General features: G+C 55.0%; 2 protein-coding genes across 24 annotated transcripts in view; one reads left to right on the plus strand and one right to left on the minus strand.

Moving 5' to 3' along the window:
• The window catches only part of Rps6ka2 (ribosomal protein S6 kinase A2), a 297,075-nt gene extending 285,474 nt beyond the window's left edge, over positions 1–11,601 (plus strand). For 8 of the 10 annotated variants that reach the window (XM_048805828.1, XM_048805830.1, XM_048805829.1 and 5 more), the window contains 6 exons: positions 329–487; positions 2,504–2,665; positions 4,977–5,053; positions 6,203–6,320; positions 7,703–7,840; positions 8,689–11,601. In XM_048805828.1, coding sequence (XP_048661785.1) covers positions 329–487; positions 2,504–2,665; positions 4,977–5,053; positions 6,203–6,320; positions 7,703–7,840; positions 8,689–8,814 — 780 coding nt within the window. In that variant the 3' untranslated portion in view covers positions 8,815–11,601. Of the gene's footprint in view, positions 1–328; positions 488–2,503; positions 2,666–4,976; positions 5,054–6,202; positions 6,321–7,702; positions 7,891–8,688 lie in introns of all 10 variants that reach the window. The other 2 variants (XM_048805827.1, XM_048805834.1) reach the window with 1 other exon arrangement.
• Positions 1–19,300, minus strand: part of LOC107153100 — a 30,153-nt gene that overhangs the window by 6,123 nt on the left and 4,730 nt on the right. For 2 of the 14 annotated variants that reach the window (XR_007348650.1, XR_007348648.1), the window contains one exon: positions 18,178–18,953. Coding sequence is in view for 1 of the 14 variants with exons in the window: in XM_048805837.1 (XP_048661794.1) it covers positions 17,594–17,775; positions 18,105–18,171 (249 nt within the window). In the remaining 13 variants the exon portion in view is untranslated. The other 12 variants (XR_007348646.1, XR_007348645.1, XR_007348640.1 and 9 more) reach the window with 12 other exon arrangements.

The raw sequence follows: 19,300 nt of genomic DNA on the forward strand, positions 1-19,300 counted from the left end.
GACCCCGGACTCTACCCTTGCAGTGGGATGCTGCAGTCGCACTACCTGTGTCTGTCTCACCAAGGCCGGCGGTGTCCCTGGACGGTCCACTTCAGCCAAACTCGACTGTCCCACGTGCATCCACAGGCCTTGCTTGCTCTGACTGCAGTTGGCAGTCAGGTGTCAAAGTTGTTTTCTCCCCGAGAGCCACCTGGCCTGACTGGACCAGATCATAGTCTGTCCCCCCAGCTTCTCTCCTCTGCCCAGGTCACCAGGACTGCCCTCCCTGGGCTGGCTGTGAGAGTGACAGCCAGGTCCTGGAGCTCTGTGCGCCTCCTCTGGCCCCCAGGTGTATGATGACGGCAAGTTCGTGTACCTGGTGATGGAGCTGATGCGTGGCGGGGAGCTCCTCGACCGCATCCTCCGGCAGCGGTACTTCTCGGAGCGCGAGGCCAGTGACGTGCTGTGCACCATCACCAAGACCATGGACTACCTGCACTCCCAGGGGGTAAGGCGCAGGGCAGGCGGCAGTGCTGGGACAGCAGGGCCTCTGGGGGCAGCTGGAGCCTGCAGGAGTCCTGGCTTCCAGGCAGGACGGTCCCTGAGCTCCCTCCAGGGAGGACATCCCTGAGCTCCTCCCAGGTCACAGCTAGTCTGTGCCTCCACGAGGGAATAAGGAGGAAAATGCTCTTTTCCCTCCACCCCTCTGAGGCTCATTGGCAGAAGATCTATAAAATAGACCGATGGAAGGCCGGGGAGCAAGAGAGGAACAGACAATTATTCAGGGCAGCAGCTGGGCAGGTGGACCTATGGGGACTGGTGGAAGACCAGGGCCATTTAGCTCTGTTCTGTCCCGGGCTGATAGGGTCTAGATCAGACCTATCTAGGTACCTATCTGGTACATTCTGCCACCTGTCTAGGGTCTAAAGTCATTTGTGCCCGTAGTGTGTCCTGGAGTTGAGTTAATAAATCACATTTACTTCTATCAACTTTAGCCAAAATAAAACCAAAAAATTCTCTGGCCTTGATAAAAAGAAGTTTAGAATTTTCATTACTGGCAATGCGTGAAGCTGGATTCCTTAACAGAGGCACAGGATACTACCTGCAGAGAGGGCAGCGGCAGCTGGTCTTCACGTAGCCCTCACACATTCCGGGCTGAGCTAAGCTCATCAGTTACTGAATCCTAAAGTCTAGACCATGTCCTTTGCACGGACAAGGAGACAGAGCACAGGAAGGCTAAGGACCTCACCTCTGGTCACACGCTGGTTGCAGACGGCACTCCTAGCCTCCTGGGGAGCAGCCACCACAGGACACCTCCCTCCACCTGCCTCTCTTTCCTTTCCAGCATTCTCATGAAGCCTGCAATTCTGTCTTGGCCAGCTGTCTGCAAGGTGTAAACTTTCAAAATGTTATCATCTCGGAACTGTCATCCCAGCTACTGGGAAGGTTTAGGCAGGGGGATCACAAGTTCAAGACCAGCCTGAGTGACTTCATAAGACCCTATCTCAAAATAAAAAGGGCCTGGGATGTAGTTCAGTGGCAGAGCCCTTGTCTGGCATGCAGGAGATCCTGGGCTCGATCACCAGCACCATTGAAAAAAAAAAAAAAGTAGTTAATTTCTGAATAGGAGAATATTCTCCCAGAACAGAGCCACACAGTGGGTCCTTTTTGCATAGTCTGGGGGTGTTAAGTATGTTTTCCCCAACAGTCAAACTCTAGAGCAGCCTCTTTGGATGAGGGTTTTGCAGATGTTCCTCTGTTTAATAGGGTGGGGGGGTAATGGAACTGAAACCAAAACCCTTCATCTCCTTGCCCTCAGGAGTCTTTGAACTGAGCCTGATTGCCAGAGCGTGTCCCTTTAATTTCCCTCATGGTCCTCTCCCTGGGTTGTAACAGAACAGTTGGGACATTTAGGTCCAAGCCAGGAAGGCACACGCCACATGTCCTCACAATGGTCCTCTGTTCCCTCAGAAGACATCGCTTTGTGCCCTAAATAGCTGGTCTGCTTTGAAGTGGCGCCAGCACTGCCATGGTGACAGCTTTCACTGTCCGGTGGCTCATGCTCCCAGCGCAGATGCCTCACGCCGCACAGATGCACTTACAGAGTGTCTGTGTGGCCCTGAGTCCCAGCCATTGTCACCGAGTCAGCACACCAGTGACAGTAGTACTCACTGGTGCGCCCCAGCCCCTGCAGTGCCTGGCCATAGTGGGCACAAGGGCTACAACTAGGAACACTTTTATTCCTGTTTCCTTGCCTCGCCCTTTGGGCAGTGCCCCACTGAGCCGTCCCCTTATCTAGGACAGGGGCTCATCCATTCCTTCATCGTAAAAGCAAGCGTGTGGGTGCTTGGTCTTGAGTGACCGGCAGGAGCGAAGGGAGACGGGGCCCTCTGGAGCATGAGCTTCTGGTCACACGGCTGGCTCGCCTGCTGCCCTAGGACCTGGCCTAAGTGCCCAGTGACCTTCCCGCCTGGCACGCCTCCTCTCTCCTGCTCACACTTGCCTCGCGATTCCTGCCCTGCAGGTTGTCCACCGGGACCTGAAGCCAAGTAACATCCTATACATGGACGAGTCCGGAAACCCTGAATCCATCCGAATCTGTGACTTTGGGTTTGCCAAGCAGCTGCGAGCCGAGAATGGGCTGCTCATGACGCCCTGCTACACGGCGAACTTTGTGGCCCCTGAGGTAAGGCCCCTCCCACCCAGGGAAAGTCAAACCCCTGGGACCCAAGGAGGTGCCCTGCCTCTCCCACAGCCAAACCACTGGAGGGCTGAGGTATTAAGGCATCTCCATGTGCATCTGCAGCGCCACCAGAAAGTACCAGAGAGAACCTGCTGCAGGGAATCAAGGCATCAGCCAATCTCAACAGTTACTGTTACCATTTTACTTTCCTAATTGAAAAAACTTAAGTGGCAACACTTCCTGTAAAACGTGCCGAGGATCTGGATCAAATCTGCATGCTTGCTACTGTGATGAGAGGCAGGGCCTCCAGGCTTCTTTCACAGCAGAGGGAGATGAGTGTTCTTTGCACTATAGTTCTTGCTCCAAAGTGTCAGCAGCCGCGGGACTCAGAACACCGGGGTTCTGAAGGCTTGCCCACAGGCACAGGCCCTCCCTCTCCCTGCCCCTCACTGCAGAGCATGTCAGCAAAGCCATCTTGTGGACACCCCTTCACAAGCTCACTGGAGCCAGTTCCTTTGGGGGCTCACGTCCCTGGTGTGTCCATGACGACCACTCTGGTGGGGAACATAGGGATGGAGCCGCAGGGGTGAGGTGAGAGAACAGGAGGATCAGGGATGGAGAGGGCTTTAGACTCTGGGTTCTTCTGGTTGAAATTGTCAAGGCTGCCGTGGAACAAGTGTGGTTAATGCACAGCAAGTCCTGGGGAGTCAGGCCTGGCACCTGATGGGGCCCAGCAGAGGAAACCCACGGCCACAGCTCACGCCTGCTGCCCCATGCCCGGTGCGGGTTGAGATGCAGCTGGGGCAGTAGGGCAGGGCCAGGAGGCACTGAGAGGTTCTCCAGGAGCTCTGCGTCTGCTTAAGCAACCTGTGGCCCCTTTGAAAATAACCTGGCTTTAAGTTCCACAGTGCCTCATATCCAAGTTAATATTGATGGGCCTGCAGAGGGGAAAGTGATTGTTCTTCAGCCATTACCAGTTCTTTGTTGGAATGAACCCTTGGAACAAAGACAGATGAGCAAGAAAAAATCAAACAGGTTTTGGTCACGTCGGGTATGGGAGCCACTCCGCAGTGGGGCGCTCTAGGAGCTGCCCAGAGCTCTGATTCTGAAGCATCGTCCACCCAGAACAGGGGCCTCTTAAGGAAGTGACAGGACAGAAGAGCACCCAGAACCCCTGGGCAGCCACTGAGGGGAGGGCCTGACAGCAGGTGTCGGCTGATAGTGATGGCCCATGTACTGCAGGCAGGCCCAGGGATGTTCTGTCCTCCCGAACCTGTGTCATCTTCAGGGAAATGGAGGGCGGACAGAGAGCTCTCCTGCACTGACTGCTTGGCTCTCAGCTCAACAGCCTCAGGCCAGCAAGGCGTGTTTAGAGAGGCACGTTCTGGGGTCCCAAGGCCTTGGGTCTGTTGACTAGAGAAGGCTGTATTGTTGAGTAACTCGGCCATTTTTACAAAGCACTGCTGATTTTTCCTGTGCTCACTGTATGGACAGAGTATGTACGGCTAGCTGCGTTCATAGGTGCAGGACAGGCACGCTCAGCGTGCTCAGCGATAGAAGGTCACTGGCCAGTGGATCACGAAGCTGGAGCTTGCATCTGGAGCTTTCAGTTCCTTCAGTGTGTGCTGGCTGCGCCTGCGTGTCACAGCACAGCTCTCAGGGGCAGGGAGGCAGAGACGTAAGGCAGGCTCCTAGCCCTTATCTCAGGGGAAGCTGACCAAAGCTCCTGACCCCATTTAATCCAGAAACCTAGGTCATCCTTGACCATCCCTGCCACTTTCTCCCCACCTTATTCAACTCTAAAAAGATCGGAGGATTGCCCTCTGTTGGAGTAGGTGATCCTAGGCCACCTCAGTAGCTCCTCCGACTACACGCTCAACAGAACTGACGCATTTCTCCACTTCTGTTCATAACAGTGTTATTTACAGTAGCCCAAAGTGAAAGCAATGCAAGGTCCATCGTGGGTGGATTGGTGAACAACATGTGTGTACACGGGATGGAATATCACTTAAAACAGAAGGGGATCCTGGCACGTGCCACACGGATGAACCTTGAAGATATCACAGTAAATGAAATAAGCCAGGCACAAAAAGACAAATATTGTATAATTCCACTTTCATGAGGTTCTGAGAGCCTGGCAAGCACCGTGGCACTGTGTGCTCTCTGTGAGGGACCCTGCTGCAGCACTCAGGGCACCTGTGTCCTAGGGAGCAGCGGGCCTGCCCTGCTATTCCCCACCCGCCCTCTGTGTCCCTGGTAGACACACTGGGCACGTGAGTTGCCTATTCAAACATCTACTGCTGTCCCTGCCTAGGTCCTCAAGCGGCAAGGCTATGACGCGGCATGTGATGTCTGGAGTTTGGGGATCCTGTTATACACCATGCTGGCAGGGTAAGAATGGCCTTACAGGGTGTCAGTTGCAGGTGGCAGAGCCCCCTGTGGCTGGTCCCACCCTGGCACATGTGGGGGCAGATGCCTGCCGTGTGTAGGCAACACGCCTAGGTTTCTCTCAGACTTCTGAAGAGCAAGAATAAGAAATGCAGCCATGCATTTTCCTCCAACTCTGCCTGTCAACAAAACTCCCAGGCCTTGTGCCTTCTAGCCCGTGTTCTCTCTGCTACACATGCCACTCTTGAAAGGAGCCACATCTGTGCCTGAGAAACATCCTCCTGAGCCAGAGGCATCTGCCGAGGCTTCTGGGTCAAGTGGCCTCTTTGAAGGTGCTTGCCAGTTAGTGACTCTCACAGCTACCAGACATATACAGGCTAGTCCAGTGACAAGATGTGTGGCCTTATAGCAAGAGACCTTGTCTGCCCCTGGACAGGTCCCCCTTCACTAGCTCTGAGTCCTTGGTGAAGCCCCAACCTATAAGTGAGGAGAGGCTTCTTCTAACCAGGAAGGACTGGGATCCTACAAGAGCCACTGGTTCCCTGCGTTTGCAGGTCTGTGGAGCCCGTGTTGGACATAGACCCCATCCTGCCTGCTGTGGCGAAGGCCCTCACAGGAGGAGGCTGGCCTGTCTTAGGTGTTGCATGATAACCCTACAGTTAGCATCCCCCACAAGGGGCAGGGCTTTGTGGTCCAGGTTTGGCAGAGGAGCATAGAGCTCTTGCTGACACCATGGGTCACCGTGCCATCTCTCATGCTGGTCACATGGTGCTGTCTGCGCCTGGCATATTGCATGCCAGTGGGCTTGTGACCATTACCATTCCCACCACTGTATTAGTTACCCGTTTTGCAACTGAGACTCAAAGAATTGGTTTGTCTAAGAACCCAGAGCTAGTAATGGATCAACCTTGGGTCTCTCGGACCTTAAGCCTCGGCTCTCATCACTACACCATAGAAACTGCATCCCCAACACAGTTCCACATCAACCATGTGGGGAAAGTCATGTTAGGAGGCACTTTAGCTTCACCATGAACCTGGGGCTTAGAAAACACCAGGGGAAAGAAAGCAGTCCTTCCCTTTAGCAACAAAGTGTCAGTGTTTAGTGTAGATTGTAAAATGAAACTCATTGCCATAAGTTCACCCCTTACACAGATTCACCCCTTTTGCAAATGGACCAGATGACACTCCAGAGGAGATCCTGGCCAGGATTGGCAGCGGGAAGTATGCCCTCTCAGGGGGCAACTGGGACTCAATATCCGACGCGGCAAAGGTGAGTGCACGCCCAGTGTTCCCGCTTCCCACTCCTGGAGGCTCTGCAGGATCCAGACTGCTGAGAGGCCCTGAGGGTGCCCTCCACATAAGCAGTGGAGAGACTTTTCTCCTAGGGTTATTAAGCCTCATAGCTGAAAAACTACTGGTGGAGGAAATGGGGCAGGATATAGTGGAGGTGATGGTAATGTGCGTCCTGTGGAGGTGACGTTAGTGGATGTCGTGGAGGTCCCGTGGAGGTGATGGTAGAGGACATAGTGGAGGTGGCAGTAGTGGAGGTCCTGTGGAGGTGATGGTAGAGGATAGAGAGGAGGTGATGGGGCAGGTGATGGTGAAGGGAAGGCAGCTGTCTTTAGGGTCTCGGGCGCTGACACCCCAGGACTCCCAGCTGCACACCCACTCTGTCTGAAGTGCGTATAGGAATTGTCTTAATTCTCTATTTCCAAAGCTGAGCCTCAGGCCAAGATTAGGTGCCCATGCTTGTTTGGAAGGTGGTCTTGGGGACTTGGAACAGGGGCACCTCCAGGAAGGATTAAGGAGGGTCATGTTTTCAACACTGAAAGGCACTGGACTTCTCTGCGGGGGGCACTGTTGCCGCACGTAGCGTTTCTCCCTTGAGGTGATGTCCATACCTTCTCTGAACCATCCTCCTCCACATCAGGCGTGCTCCCTGATGCCTGTGTTCCAGGGCGAATGTGGTGCAGGGGCTCAAGGAAGGAGAGTGGAGAGAACGTGGACCTTGCCCTGGTCCTCCCTGGGCGGTGCCATGGCAGGTGCCATGGCTGTAGGGCCCCAAGTTCAGAGCAGGGAGGTGAGGTCTGCCTCCTGGTGATGAGGCGTCACAGAGCAGATGCATCCAGCATGCAGATGTTCCAGGTCTTGTGTGCAATGCAGGTGTGTGCCACACTCATGTGTGGCTCTGTGGGAGGTGGACCGCTGTCTTCAAACACTGAGGGATTTCTGTTATTACCTTACCACCAAACAAGAATTGCCTTGTTTGAATGAGGGCCCACTGGCATAGGTAATGGCTGCAGATGGTCAATTCTACAGCGACTGTTACTCGGAGTGAATATCTGTAGATAGTCCTTAATAAAACGTAACTCCATGTTGTTGAGTTGGTTTCTCTGTGTGGGATGTTCATCATTTCAACTTCTCCCTTTGGAAGGATATCATTTCACTAAAATAGTATTTCAGCACCTCTGCGCATCATTGAAGGTTCCCTTGAAGGTAAGACTTTAGTGAAAGGTCGGCCTTCTCAGAAGGCCGAGTTGGTGATGGTTGAAAAGCACGTGCATGCTCATGACCATGGACTGCAGCGGCTTCCTCCCAGAACCACTCTGACCACCCAACACCCTCCCCCACTCTGCTCTGCTGTCCCCACAGGACGTTGTGTCCCGGATGCTCCACGTGGACCCACAGCAGCGCCTGACAGCAGTGCAAGTACTAAAACACCCGTGGATTGTCAACAGGGAGTTCCTGTCCCAGAACCAGCTGAGCAGACAGGACGTGCACCTGGTGAAGGTACCAGCCAGCAGTGGGGACACACAGTGGACTCGGGAAACCTAGAACAGGTCTGACATCTCAAGGTTCATTTGAGGAGACCAAAGTGCGCCAAAGAGTCACCAGTTGCAGGCACAAACAGGTGTCCTTGGGTCCTGTCATACCGTATTTCATCGCACATATGCAGTCACATGCAGGGCTCAGGTTTGCATGAGAATGTCTGCAGGTGGGGGGTGGCAGGTGCCATGGCTGTAGGGCCCCAAGTTCAAGAGCCCTCAATTCTAGACCAGAGGCCTACAGAGGTCCCCATCAGCAGCTGACACTGGGAGCAGAGTCATCTCTCAGGCAACCCTGTTTCTGGACATTTCTAAGAAATGTGCACAGAGCCCGCCCTGCAGGACTTGCTCTGTCCCGTGTGGAGTGGTCCATTCTGGGTCCATCCCGGTGAATCAGAGCCGACCTAGCATCATCCGTGCCTGTGCACACGGCTCCAGAGTGAAAACTTGAGCTCAACACACCCCGGCACTGGCTGGAGATGTGTTCCTGGAGACCCACAGGCCCCAGCACAGGCCTGGCCTCCCCGTGAGAGTGAGGGGATCACGTGACCTCCTCCTGGGGCTCCACGTGATCCTGAATACCCCAGGCACGAGCAGCACATGAGGCTGGCGTGGGATGGTGGCAGGGTGCAGTGGAAATAAGGCATATGGTGTGCCACTGCCCATGGGCACTTCAGGAGCTCGCTGCCTGGTTCTCCAGCAGCCCTGGAGCGAGGTCCCATCCCCCACCTTGCCCGGGGGCATGCACGTCTCCAGCTCCTATGCAGCAGCAGCTGGGCACATGCTCAGCCCCGCCCTCCCCTCCTCTTGCAGGGTGCCATGGCAGCCACCTACTTTGCTCTGAACAGGACGCCTCAGGCGCCGCGGCTGGAGCCTGTGCTGTCCTCCAGCCTGGCCCAACGCAGGGGCATGAAGAGACTCACATCCACCAGGTTGTAGTGGCCACGGCCAGACGCTGCCCTGCCTCCTGCCCAGCATCCTCTCAGGCTCGCAGACGCTGCCGCAGGGCCCCACTGGTGGCACCTCGAGGGACCACACATCCAACACGAAGGCAGAGCTGGCCTTCGCTGTTTCTGTGTTTCCTTTTTGCCCAGAAAGGGTCCTGACCTGGTGACTTCTCTGAGCCACACCACAGCAACTTTGCCACCTGCTCTCCTTCAATTTTGAGCGAAACCAAATGAGCGCACATCACCTCACATCGCCACGTTGGAGCCAGGTCCCCTTGGTCTCGGGGGCTTTTCATGTCATGGCTTGTGTTTATGGGGAGACATCCTTTCCAGCCTTGAAGCCAGAGATTGGTCAGATCCCCTCCATAGGCATCCCTTATTACAGAGGAGGACCACAGTGTGGTCCAGCTGCTGCCTGGGTTAGCACTGGGGCCTCCAGGTTAGATACTTGGTCCCTGCAAAGCTGTCCAAAGAACTGTCCCTTATGCCCTCCGACGCCTGAGTAAGGTGTGGGGGGTGGACTCCTGCCTCCATCACTGCCTCGATCAGGGCAGAGAGCCCACCCAGGAGTCAGGAAGCAGGTCTCTGCTCCCAGACCCCCAGTTCACCAGTGCAGAGTGGACCCCCGCAGGAGCAAGCAGGGCGGAGCTCCTGTCGCCCCACAGAGGCTCGGAGCATGCTCCCACCCCTGGCCTCTGGTCCAGGGGGCCTCTCTGGAGGGTACAGCTCTGCTCTGCCAGACACCGTAGCCCCGCACATGCCCACCCAGGCGGAGGGTCCACTGTGTTCACCCTCCAGAGAACTGCAGAGTTTGAGGAGTGGGCTCTTCTGTCTCCCCACCCTTCCTCAGGCCTTCTGGAGAGGACAGGCAGACGAGGCCCACCCAAAGGCAGAGGGCCCTTGTCTCCACCAGGAGGGAGGCACTGAGTGGGGCTGTGGTCTTGTGCTGTTTTGTGTTTCTGTTACTTAGATCTGTTTTTAAATCGACATTTCAGTGATGTCCAGTGTCCCTGGTGTGGTGTGTGCCCTGGAGGGCCCTTGGCACAGGGCGGGCCCAGCTACGCACCTTTGTGGAATAAAACCAAACGAGAAGCTTCCTGGAGGCTGGCCCAGGCCCAGCCTCCAGGAGTGACTCCTGTGGTCCCCGAGCTCCAGTAGGGATGCTGGGATACCCCCCCACAGGCTCCACGGACACTCCATCTCTCTCTTTCCTCCGTCTCATTCACCCTAGGACCCAGCTCCCCGCTCCCCAACAAAGTGCTGCGTTCTGGAGAACTCTCCTTAGCTTGGTCTAATTGTTTTCAGGCCTTAAAATATAAACTTGTTCCACAAGCTTTATTCCATGAGGCTTTTTACTTTGTTTAGAGAACCCTGAGAGGTGGGGTTCAGCTTGCATACCTGCTCCCGCAGTGCTGCTGGGCGCTCCTCTTGTTTTCTCCGTGCAGAACGCTTTTCCCCAAGGCTACACTGATATCCCGATGGCTGTGGACTTTGGCTTTGGATAATCTCACTTCTTGTCAGAAACCTAGGGAAAAGGGGTGGCCCCAGTCACGGTTCACCCTGGAAATGAGCAAAAGACCCTTGAATCTTGCCTGCTCCATGGGCACCAGCAGCCCACAGCCGCTGGCCTGGGTGGCTGGGTTCCAAGGAGGAGAGGATGGGCAAGTGGTGAGACGCATCCCGGAGGAAGAGGGCAGGCCCGCCCTGCGCGGGCTCCATGGCCTGCGCCCTCTTCTCCAGCAGTGCCTGTTTCTATGCCTTACGCTCTAAGCCACAAGCATGCCAAAGGGACAAGGAGGCGTCACACCAAACTCTGCTTGACATGAGTCTCCCTGCACGCCAGAGGATGTCCGCTCAGCCCTGCCGAGTCTGTAAAACGCCTGACCTTCCCACCCCCGCCCACAACAAAATGACACCCGACGTCCTTCCGCAGAAAGCCCAGAGAAGTTGTGGGGACCACCTTCAACTCAACTTGCAAGGGTGGTTTCGGAGCAGCAGGGGTGTGTGATGCCGGTGTCCCTGGACCTGCCACTAGATGAGAGGCCCCGGATGCTTTGCAGAAATGACACAGGCTCCCAGGAGGTTCGGTTGCCCTTCCTGCCCATGCAGAGCACGTGATCCCTCTGAACAGCACACACCACAGAATCCGCCAAGAGCAACCCAGCCCACACCCAGGCCTCCTTCCCCAGGCTGAGCGGTCCTTCAGGCCACCCCCCAGGGCCCATCTGACAGTCCTCATTTGGGAGGAGCCTGGTACACACACCCAGAGTCCGCGTGGAAGACCAAGGACTCGCTCATCCCAAGGTTAGGCCTGCAGGGACTTTGCACTACACTGCGTTTGGAAGCCTGGTCAGCTTTGCAAGGGACGATGGCCCCTAATGTCAACCAGCACTGCTTACGGTTGGCATCGCTTCTGAGGATGCGCACGGGATCTTTGCCTCGCACTTTTCGCTCTCCGTTCCATTTCGGACTTGCTTTGTTGCCCCTCACCTTTCTGAGAGTCATCAGCGTGCTAGAACAGAAGAGGACGCTAAAGGTCCCCAGGTGTGGGGGACAGTGGAGGGGACTCCATGCAGCGTCCTGGTTGTCCTGTCGAACTCGCTTCTCACCCAGCTCCTCCGCCTCAGCACTTTGTTTACAAGCTCAGCAGTTATGTTTACAGATCGTTTCATGTCAGCGCTTTGTATTTGCGTTTGAGACGGCGGCCACTGTACAGGTATTTATTATGCTTTCCAGAATTTCAGAATAGATTTTTTTGAATAAACATGGGTTTTATGAAGTGTGGTATTTTTCTAGCACAGCAAGGGCCTCTGGACTTTCTGTGTGGTTACTGATAACGGTCCACAGACAGGCTCCTTCCTTCTCTGTCCCCTCCCACCATGTCCACGCTGCTGCAGCCTCAGTTGCCACCTCGCCACACCTTGTGGCAGTGGGCAGATCCCTGCCTCTCCAGATGGAGCCCCTGTGTGTGCACGCGTGTTGTGCACATGTGCAGAGGAACAGTTCCTGAGTTCCTCTGTCCAGGGGCAGCGTGAGCTGTCTATGTGGGAGTGCGGGCACATGCATGTGTTCCTGCGTGTTTGTGTGTGCATTTGAGTGTCTGAAGCGTGCACTCCTGTGAGGAGCTCTGCAGTGTGTTGGGATGGGTGTGTCCATGGGAGACAGTACACAGTTGTGTTATACAGCAAAATAGATGACCCAGAGTGGCTTCGGGGACAGTCCTCTTGTGTTCTGCCACCTGGCCTCGCAGGCCCATCCTTTCTAAAACAGAAGGAAAACATCTGCACTGTTGGTCTGTGGCTCTCCTCTTCCTGCTTGGTGAATGCCCAGTCAGCGCCTGTCAGCAGGAACACACAGGCCACGTACCGCGTGCCACACCAACACGCATGCGTCTGCGACATTCATGCTGCTACGTAAACGCCCATGTTCTAGGCTGCCCTAGCAGAGTGGGAGCTCTTCCTGAACCCCACAGACTTCCGTAGAGACAGGAGCATTGGAAAGTCTGCAGGAATGTCAGAACAAACAATAGATGCTCCAGAAATCCTGCCTTCTGCCACACCCCAGGGAGTGCTCACAAAACGCAGACCAAAGATGTGTAGCTGGAAATGTACACCTTACTTTTCTATATGAATAATCCTCTGTTGTTACAGAAAATCCTCAATCCTGTGACACAGAACAACAAAATTCACTCTTTTTCAGTTTCAGCCCAAAATAGAAGGCTGAGAATCGTGAACGTCTTACATTCTGCCCCCATGTCGGCATGAGCCAGAATGCGCCCTAGCTGAAGATCAGCTCATCAGCCACCTGAATTCCCTCTGCCACACGGGGTCCCCTCTGTCACTTCCCTGACGTGTACTTGTTAGGTGCTGACGCAGGGCAGTGCTACTCCACCTGCCGCAGTGCAAACGGTCCAGCGTGGGTCTGCTTCCAGCTTTACTCTGTCTTTGGTCAGCACTGGGAAGGTTCTGGACTTTGCCCTACTTAGCGCTCTGGCCTCGAGGACCCTGGATGAAGATCCAGAGCTCCTGGGCCAGACCACATAGAAACAGCAAGAGCCCCACAAGCTCACAGGCCCCTTGGCCCCATGACTGATAGGGTGATGGAGAAGGGGCAGGGCGGATTTGGCACACATTGAATGTGTCACAGCTGGGGGCCCCAACGTAGAAAACCCCAGCATTCAAGGGGGGCTGCACACAGACCCACCTGCCGTTGGCTCGGGAAGGGTGCTACTTTATCCCACAGGCAGGACGCGCCTGCCCTGTCCTTCACCTGGAGGAGAAGCTGCTCTGTCACCCCACTGTCCCTCTAGAGGTATCCTCTGGAAGGTGGCAGAAAGCCTCCTGCGGAAATGCAAGAGACCCTGCAGATTTACTTCCCATGCAGTTAAGTGGCACAGGTCTGTCACTGTTGTCCCAAATGCTGAAATGAGTGTTGTGCCAGCATCCACTGAGGCCTGGGAGAGGAAGGCGTGGCTGTGCGGGGCCATACCTTACCTCAAGGGTGTCTTTTATAGGACTTTTCCTTCTTGGCAGTGCTGGGGATCCAAGCCAGGGCCGCGCGCATTCAGTCCTGCGGAGGCACCCTCCCCTCATCCTGGCTCCCCCACCCTATCATCCCAGTCCCCTGTCAGGAGGAGCACTTGAGCCCTGGAGTTTGAGGCCAGCCCGGGCAACATAGCACGACCCCATCTCAAGAAATAATTCTTTAAAAATCAATTTTAGTATATGACATCTGTCCAATTTGGCTATTTGTCATTTTGCTCTCATGAGGAAAAACATCAGGCATGCCGCAGTCTGGCTGGGCACAATCAGGAGCCACTTGTCAAAAGAAACTAACTTTATTTTTAGAACCACACACGCCAAACAAAACAGCCTCTCAGGAAAAACCCTCACAGCCTCAACTGCCACCACCGGCTTTCCACAAGCCTCTCCCTCCCACACCAGCTTCTCTCCACCTCCCACAATCCTCCTGCTCTTGAGGCCGATTGGCTGGGTCACGTGGGCGGAGCCAAAAAAGTCCCCCAATGAGCAGCTCCGTGGTCTGAAAGGGCAGGGAAACAGCCCAACGAGCATCACCGCAGAGGAGCCAATCAGCAAGATGTTGCTGGGGCCGCTGTGAGCCAATCATCAGCCGGCAGCTGGAAGTTTGCTGGGGCCCCTTAGGCTGTGGCTCTCAACAAGGCAGACAGACAGCAATCATCTTCAGTTGCTCTCCTTACCACCCCCAAGCTCGTGGTGAGACTCCAGGAGGCCAGCATTCTAAGCAATGGCTCTGGCTTCACTGGGGTATGACAGTACCGGGTCCCAGTCCAATTGCTCCCAGCGTCGTCCTGTGGCTTACCCACACCCCAGGGAGCGGACACTGACCTTAGCGCCCCATGTTCTGCTTCTGGACGCAGGATAGACAGTGGAGTTGGACACTTTGGCCAGGTGGAGATGTGACAAGACCCACAGGCTCCGCATTCTACTTCTTCCTTATTCAAAATGATGGACTTGGGAACCTGGAGTCAGCGTGAGTGCTTTCAGAGGAAAGGGGTTTTAAATGAATTAAGATCAGAATCAGGCTCATCACTGAGTCTAAGACCCGTTGTTGTAGCCCAAAATTTCACTCATAACATTAAACCTGACCCTCGTTATAAATGCTCCCACCAAAATCTAGAAAACCTCCAAGGAATTCCAAAACCACAAAGACCTCAATCAAAAAGAATTTTATATGAACAGTCGCCAAAGTCATCTCTAAACCCTATCCTCGAGGATAGTGATAAAATAGTGAAATTTGTCCTCACAATGCCTGAATTTTTACACCAAAGGCAGCCAGAGGTCAGGGTGCAGCGGGACTAAAGCAGCCCTGTGGTGACACCCACCCCTCATCCCAGCTCCCCGACCCCCGTCATCCCAGCCCCAGGAGACTGTCAGGAGGTGACAGGCTGTGGTACCAGCCCCAAACCCCAGGGATTCCAAACCACCTTCTCTCAAAGTCTCCCAAGACACGTGTGAAACACAAAGCTGACTGACCATCTGGGTGGTGTCGCCCGGCCCCGGAGTCAACCCTCTCATGCTACCCCTCTGCCATAGGGTGACAGGGTTCAGAACGGGATCCCCAAACATGGCCCCTTCGTCTTTAGGAAAACAGCAGGAGCAGAAGGTTCCCCTCACCTGCTCCCACCCTTGTTTTGGAGGCACCTCCTCCCTACAGCCAGAGGAGAGGAGCGGCCTGCTCTGAAGACACAGGCCCCGGCGCACGTCTGCTCGCTCGCCATCCCATGTCCCAGCATGGGCTTCAGTCACAGTCCTGCACTTGGTCCACCCTCCAGCAAACCCAAGGGTAAGGTTACTCAGGCTCAGGAGGGCAGGCAGGACACACCTGCTGCTCTGAAGCCAAGGTGGGGCCCTTGCCTGACTCCCACAGGCCCCTCCACCTGCCTGCAATAGCCCCCTCCCCAGGAGCTCGAAGCCAGCGCAGGCAACGTGGTGAGACTCCATTCCAACAAGCAAGCGCTTCTTCCCGACTGGAGCGTAGCTCTGCACAGAGCATTTGCCCAGCAGGCCTGGGGCCCGGGTGCAGCCCGCACTGCAGAAACGAGCAACACAGGCCCCTGTGTTTAGGGCTTTTTCTCCCAAAGGTTTCCACGTCAAGTAAAATTTATTTTGAATAAATTGTGTGCTTTTCTTTCCTTGTCGTTGTTGGTTTTTTGTTTGTTTCTTTCTTTTCCTTTCCTGGGGACAGGAGCTGGCACTGGGGATGTAACCCGGGGCCTGGCACACACGAGGCAAGCCCCGTCCCGCTGAGCGGCATCTGCAGCCCATTTTATATTTGAGACAAGGTATCTCTAAAGTGCCCAGGCTTGCGTGCTGCTGCCCGGCCTCCTGAGGAGCTGGGGTCACAGGTGAGCACCACCCCACCCTCTACTTTTCTCTTGTTAATTTGGCTTCAATCCCCAGCCACAAGTAAACAAACAAAAAAATAGGGTGTCACAGGTCACGGCCAGCATGCTCCCAGGTCCACATGGCTCTTCTGCTAGGAAAGGGACAGGAGGTGCCCGGCACCACTCCTCCAGGGTCCCATGGAAGGTGACAAGAGTCAGACCTTTCAGCTATCATGCGTAGGGGTGACCCTGCAGTGGGGCCATGTCTGGGCAGGTGGGAAGGGCACCATCGAGGACCCTGGAGTGAGGAACTGGCAGAGCTGTGGGCGGGGCTGGGTGACAGGTAGCAGAGGTGCCCAGGGCTGAACGCTGGCTGTCATTACCTCTGGCCTGCCCAGGAACACGGTTCAGAGGAATTCTCCAGCTTTCACCTCGAGGCCTCGATGGAAGGAGAAACTGTCAGGGACTTGTGTGTGAGGGTCTGTCAGGGCCCATCTCCCTCCTCTGCATGAGACCAGAGGTTCTGGCCCTTTAGCATCACACCCCTGCAAAGCTGTGAGCAGAATTGCCTTAGCCAGCCCCGCGGCCACCGGGAGTCCCAGGGCTGCTTGGTAAACGCAGGGTTTCTGGGACATGAACCAGCTTCAGCTGACGAGATTCAGAGTATCAACAGGAGGCCCAACTCTTCTTGGTCCAGCACTGTTTAGGTCTGCTTTTTATATCACTGTGACCAAAATACCTGAGAAGAACAATTTTAAAGGAAGAAAATTTGATTTGGACTCATGGTTTCCGAGGTCTCAGTCCATACATGGCCGACTCCTTTGCTCTGGGCCGGAGGCGAGGCGAACGTGGCAAAGGGTTTGGAGGAGGAAAGCAGCCAGGGCATGCCGTCAAGGAAGCAGCAGTGCCCCACTCACCAGCGACAAGATACCCGTTTCCCAAAGGCAAGGCCCAGGGCCCCACCTTCCCCAGCCACACGGCACCTGCCTATCCAGTTAGGTGGATTCATGCACTGATTGGGCTAAGGGCCTCCTACCCACCCCTTCCCCTCCATCTCACAGGAGCTGCTGGGGGACACTCACATGCAGACCACAGCAAGCCTCCTGGAGGTCAGACCGTACAGGAGCCCTGCAGTTCTTGTAACTTGACTCCTCTTTGCCACTCTGATTCTGAGCCATGTCCCCAGGCTGTGCTGAAGTCAGACGCACGTTCTAGAGCATTCCAGTGAGGGCTCTGCAGACTGCCATCTGCCACACAGTCTTCAAAGGGACAAATCACCAAGAATCCCTGCCGGTTGTAGGTATCCTGAGCTTCACAACAATGCCCTCGCTTTCCCAGAAGGCACTTTGCCACGCTGGGCATGTGCCCTGACATCACTCTGAAGTCTACAAAGCCAGTGTCCGAGTCCCACTTCAAGTGACCTCAGGCTTGTTCCCTATGGCCCACAAAACATTCTTTCAGCAAAGTCACACCAAGCCTCTGAGTTCAGTGCATGCTGTGAAGTGAGAATTTCTATATGTGAAGTCATTAATTTTTCTCACCTTCAGTGATGCACTATCCAGGAGCAGCCGTCCCGTCCACAGGGGAACGTCCTTATCTCTCTCAACCACGGCATCTGCCAGTGCTCTGCCCTTGGCACCTAGATGCTTGTGGGTCCAGGTCGAGTGCCAGAGGACCCCATGAGCTGCCAGCTCCCATCCAAGCAGCAATGAGACTGCCACTGCCTGTTGGCCCAAAGTCACCCGATAATCAGCTCCCAGGTCTCCACATCGCCTGGAGAGGGCGTTGTCTACAGACGATTCAAAGTACCCGTTCTACAGCAGTTAGGGTTCTTTGGTTGCAAACAACAGAAGTAACAGTCCAATTAAGCAAAAAAAGAATTTATTTCAAAGTACTGTGGTTACTATTAGGTGCAGCTGCAAGCAGCAGCTCTGTGAAGCGTCGTGAAGTTTAGTCCCCGGGTGAGCACCTTCAGGGGAATGGTGCAGGCTGGGAAGGTCTCAGGGCCTTCAGGGCCCAGCAGCCTCCAGCTCAGGTCCCACCACACCTGGGCGGGCCTCATCCCCTTGGTTCTGTTTGCATTTGCATCTGGGAGAGAAAGAAGAAAGAAAAGGTAGAGAGGGGCTGTCCTTAAGAGGAGGTCTCCGAGTCTCCACAGGCATCGCCCATGGCAGCCCCTGGATGCTGCGGCAGTCTTTGCTCTGGCATATCCGTGTGCCACAGTGGGAGAGGGGGACACCTGTGGGGCAGTGGGCATTTTCTGCTAGGCAGACCCTGGGGGACCACTGGGCCATCAGACCAGGATGGAAAGCAGCTGGGACTGCCTTGGGCAGCAGCTCATCCCAGATCAACCTTCTCCCAGTTTGTAAAAGGTGTTCAGACGTGGGCTGGGGCTCAGAGGTAGCATGCTTACCTACCATGCGTGAGGCCCTGGGTTCGACCCTCAGCACCACATAAAAATAAAGATGCTGTGTCCACCTGTAACTAAAAAATAAATATTTAAAAAAGCATATTCAGATGTGATCACAGTCACACCAGGGCTACATAAAACAGTGGGAAAGTGGCTTCAAAGGACATCTTGGGTCGTGCCTCTGAAAGAGGAGGGATGAGAAAGTGCAAGACGTCTGATTTTAAGATTAGTCTGGATATTTGACACACTTTGTGAGGTCGTCAACATACATGAATAGACATTTCTCAACCTTCCCCCGGGGAACTGGAGGGTAAAGTAACCCAAGAGGGGCCATGCCAAAGCGCATGTCATCCGAGCCCCTCACCTGTGTCCCCACTCTGCCTCTGTTATGGTTTGGATGTGAGGTGTCCCCCAAAAGCACATGTGAGACAATGCAAGGTTCAGAGGAGAAATGACCCAGTTATGGGAGCCTCAAACCAATCACTGAATTAACCCCTGATGGGATTGACTGCGTGGAAACTAAGTGGTAGGGCATGCTGGAGGAGGTGAGCACTGGGGCGCGGCAGTGGGGTATGTATCTTGTACCTGGCAAGTGGAGCCTCTCTGCTTCCTGATCATCAGGTGAGCTGCTTCCCTCCACCACAGTCTCCTGCCATGGTGTCCTGCCTCACCTCGAGCCCTGAGAAATGGAGCTGACTGTCCAGGGACTGAGACCTCTGAACCCGTGAGCTCCCAAATAAACTCCTCCTCCTCCACCGTTGTTCTTCTCAGGTCTTTTGGTCACAGCAGAGAAGAAGAGCTGACTGAAGCAGCCTCCACAGGCCTTGGCCGAGCTCCCTTTCTGCTCCTGTGGTCTCTGGGAAGCACAATTAGCAATTCAGGGTCACAACGCCTCAGCCCACTCCCCAAGTCCTGCAGCTGGCGGAGCCACAGGCTCATCATTGACTGGGATCTGGGGGGGGGGGATGATCCTCTGCCCAGGGCGTCCCCAGCTGCCTTTCATCCTGGTCTGACTGTTGAGGCAAGGGATGGTTTCACCCTTAGTTATCCTGGTCTGCGTAAATCTGCCTGTTTTCCTGCAGAGAGGTTCACTGGCCGGACTTCAGGGTAGAGGCCCAGACAACACTGAGGCCTCTAGGCCACTTCACCCCTCTGACGTGCAGAACATCTCCATTCCTACCTCGGCGCACATGCTGAACTCCG

Source organism: Marmota marmota, unplaced genomic scaffold, assembly GCF_001458135.2.
Source record: "Marmota marmota marmota unplaced genomic scaffold, marMar, whole genome shotgun sequence".
NCBI lineage: Eukaryota > Metazoa > Chordata > Mammalia > Rodentia > Sciuridae > Marmota > Marmota marmota.